This window comes from Muntiacus reevesi, chromosome 9, assembly GCF_963930625.1.
Source record: "Muntiacus reevesi chromosome 9, mMunRee1.1, whole genome shotgun sequence".
NCBI classification, from domain to species: Eukaryota; Metazoa; Chordata; class Mammalia; order Artiodactyla; family Cervidae; genus Muntiacus; species Muntiacus reevesi.
This window is the reverse complement of record NC_089257.1, coordinates 13,784,618-13,788,128: the sequence shown is the minus strand read 5'-3', so window position 1 is coordinate 13,788,128 and position 3,511 is coordinate 13,784,618. Positions and strand designations below refer to the sequence as shown.

The 3,511-nt window shown below is 41.3% G+C and overlaps 1 protein-coding gene across 1 annotated transcript; it reads left to right on the top strand.

The window, feature by feature from the left end:
- The first annotated feature begins 1,341 nt into the window (after positions 1-1,341).
- Positions 1,342-2,268, top strand: LOC136175162 (olfactory receptor 4C46-like). Its single transcript, XM_065945477.1, has one exon. It carries the CDS (start codon positions 1,342-1,344, stop codon positions 2,266-2,268), a length of 927 nt encoding a protein of 308 aa, XP_065801549.1.
- Positions 2,269-3,511: the final 1,243 nt, after the last annotated feature.

The following is a 3,511-nucleotide window of genomic DNA, read 5'->3' as shown; positions in this document are numbered from 1 at the left end:
GGACCGTTTAGGTTTGGGCTGAGGGTCACGTGTCTACGTGAGCACTTAAAGCCACAGCAAGTGCGCAGCTTTAGTGCAAGCGTTGCTACTACAGCTGCTACCCTTAGTCTCCGACACTGCTTCCTCACCTGCAGAGGGGATGATACGCCGGCAACTGCACGGGCTGCATTGCTGAGAAAAGGAAGCGAGGGAATGAAACAGCGTGCACACAGCAGTCATCCATTCCTGTGGCTGTTTAGTCACTAAATCCTGCCTGACGCTTTGCAGCCCCATGGACTGGAGCCTGCCAGTTTCCTCTGTCCAGGTGATTTTACAGGTAAGAATATGAGAGGGGGTTGCCATTCCCTTCCCCAGGAGATCTTCCCAAACCAGAGACTGAAGACAGCATTGTCTCCTGCATTAGCAGGGAGATTCTTTACCTCTAACCTACTAAGGTACCCAGTCATTCATGGGGTCTCCTGGTGGCTCAGCGGTAAAGAATCTGCCTGCAGTGTAGGAGACCTGGGTTCGATATTTCGTTTGGGATGATTCCCCTGGAGAAGGAAATTGCAACCCACTCCAGTATTCTTGCCTAGAGAATTTCAAGGACAGAGGAGCCTGGCAGGCTACAGTCCATGGGTTTGCAAAGAGTTGGACATGACTGAGTGACTAACTTATAAGGCTTACATTAATGCTAAGTGATTAGATTTAGTCAACATGCATTATAAATACTTTTAATTAGCTCTTATATTCATATTTTATATTCCCATCACCACCTTCCTGTTACTCCTTTTCCAACTCATAAGAAGCTTCTGTGGTTTCTGTCTCCATCTTACATCCCTTTAGTGAACCTCAGCAAGCTTCATCTAAGACACTTAAAGATCTTTAGTAGAATAACATACAAGATTCCCTCTTGATCAAATTCCTTTCATCCCTCTACACATATTAACAACCTTCCAAAATTCCCCATTTCTTAGGGAGTAAAAAGAAACTTCCTAAACTTTATATTCATGGGTTTTATGTCCATTTTATAACTCCTTTCAAACATATATACCACTATTTGGGAAATGTACTACTTCAGTTTAGTTGTAACTTGAGATCTCAGAAGATAAAGGTCTCCTGCATATGTGGTTACTAAAGTTCCTTGTGTCTATACTATTAACAGAAATTTCTCTAGGCGGCAACAGGAGTAATCTTAAAAACTTAGAACGTTTTATTTGTCAAATAAACTCAAAAGAATCCACACTCATTATATCCTGGGCACTTATCACTTATTGGAATGGAGTATAATATATTCAAAGTTGCATGATTGAAAATTACAGGTTTCTTTCAGGTAGTGAAATGAAACATTATATGATACACATGGAGAACAGGAACGTGACAGAGTTTGTTCTACTAGGGCTCACAGAGAATCCAAAGATGCAGAAAATTGTATTTGTTGTGTTTCTGGTCATCTACCTCACCACTGTGGTAGGGAATGTGCTCATCATGGTCATCATCAATGCCAGTTCATCACTGAGGTCTCCCATGTACTTTTTCCTGGCCCATCTCTCCTTTGTTGATGTCTGCTATTCCTCTGTAAGTACCCCCAAACTGATTGCCGATTCACTCTATGAAAAGAAGACTATCCTATTTAATGGTTGCATGACCCAAATCTTTGGGGAACATCTCTTTGGAGCTGCTGAGATAATCCTGCTCACCGTGATGGCTTATGACCGCTATGTGGCCATCTGCAAGCCCTTGCACTATACAACCATCATGAACTGGCGGGTGTGTGGGCTGCTAGCGGGAGCCGCTTGGGTGGGAGGCTTTCTTCATGTATTCATTCAGGTCCTCTTTATTTTCCACTTACCCTTCTGTGGCCCTAATGTCATAGATCACTTTATGTGTGACCTGAACCCTTTGCTCAGTCTTGTCTGCACTGATACCCACACTCTAGGGCTCTTTGTTGCTGCCAACAGTGGTTTAATCTGTCTGTTAAACTTCCTTCTCCTGCTGGTCTCCTATGTGGCCATCCTTTACTCCCTAAAGACCTACAGTTTGGAGGCAAGACGCAAAGCCTTCTCCACCTGTGTTTCCCACATCACAGTGGTTGTCTTATTTTTTGTGCCCTGCACATTTGTGTACATGAGACCCGCAGCTACTTTACCTATTGATAAAGCAGTTGCTGTATTCTACACTATGATAACTCCCATGTTAAATCCCTTAATCTATACCTTGAGAAATGCCCAGATGAAAAATGCCATTAGGCAATTGTGCAGTAGGAAAGTTATTTCAGCAGACAGATAAATGTACCTAGAACTCAACATTGATTAGTGTTAGTCACTCAGTTGTGTCTGACTCTGCAACGCCATGGACTGTATGTAGCCCACCAGGCAAATGTCAAAATGACATTTTGGATGAGCTCAGTAAGAACTACTCAAGGGATAAAGAAATTAACTACAGAAAATTATAGCATTTCTCATTGAATGGAACAGAAATAGCTACACAAAAGGAGAAAAACATAACCCAGTACTATTTCTTTCATACATAGAAGATTCTACCAAATTGATGTTAAATTTTACAACAGCAACCATGAATGTGAATTCATAGACTTTCCTTCTGATAAGATTTTGAAAATGCTAAGTAGTTTGGTTTTGAGCAGTAATCTTTACAGGAATCCTAAGAAGCAGGCACTGCTATCATCCCAATTTTGTAAGTGAGGAAATATTCAGAATGGGGAGGATATTAAAACAGACATATTGAAAGAGTCAGTAATCAGAATATGATTGATTCTCCAGACCATAATCTTAAATGCTCTGGTACACTCTCCTGCAATTATGGTGGAAAAGTAATATAATTAATAGTTGCTCAGTTGGTAAAGAATCCACCTGCAATGTGGGAGATCAATCCCTGGGTTGGGAAGATCCCCTGGAGAAGGGAATGGCTATCCACTCCAGTATTCTGGCCTGGAGAATTCCACGGACTATATAGTCCATGAGGTCTCAAAGAGTGGGACACCACTGAGTGACTTTCACTTTCACTTCACCGTTTATTAAGCCAGGAGTTGGGCTTCCTGGTAGCTCAGTCAGTAAAGAATCTGCCTGCAGTACAGAAGACGTGAGTTCAATACCTAGGCCTGGAAGATCCCCTGGAGAAGGAAATGGCTACCCACTCCAGTCTCCTTGCTTGGAAAATCCCATGGACAAAGGAGTCTGGTGAGCTGCAGTCCATGGGGTCGCAAAGAGTTGGGCACAAATGAACAGCTAGGACTTTCACTTATTTTTCATGCTTGACAGATTGAATATACTGTTTCATTACTATAAATAAAAATTCCATTAACTTTCACTAGTAACTCTATATATTATTGTTGACAGTTGTATGTTGACTGTCACATTATAGTATATAGTTATTACATAGCTATAAAAGCAATGCGTCATTGAACTTCTGTAACCATTGAATGAAGATTGCACAATCTTTTCCAATTTTCTTGTAAGGTTTCAGAATATCTAGTACTGCTCATGACACCATCTTAGGTTGAAAAATAATCATA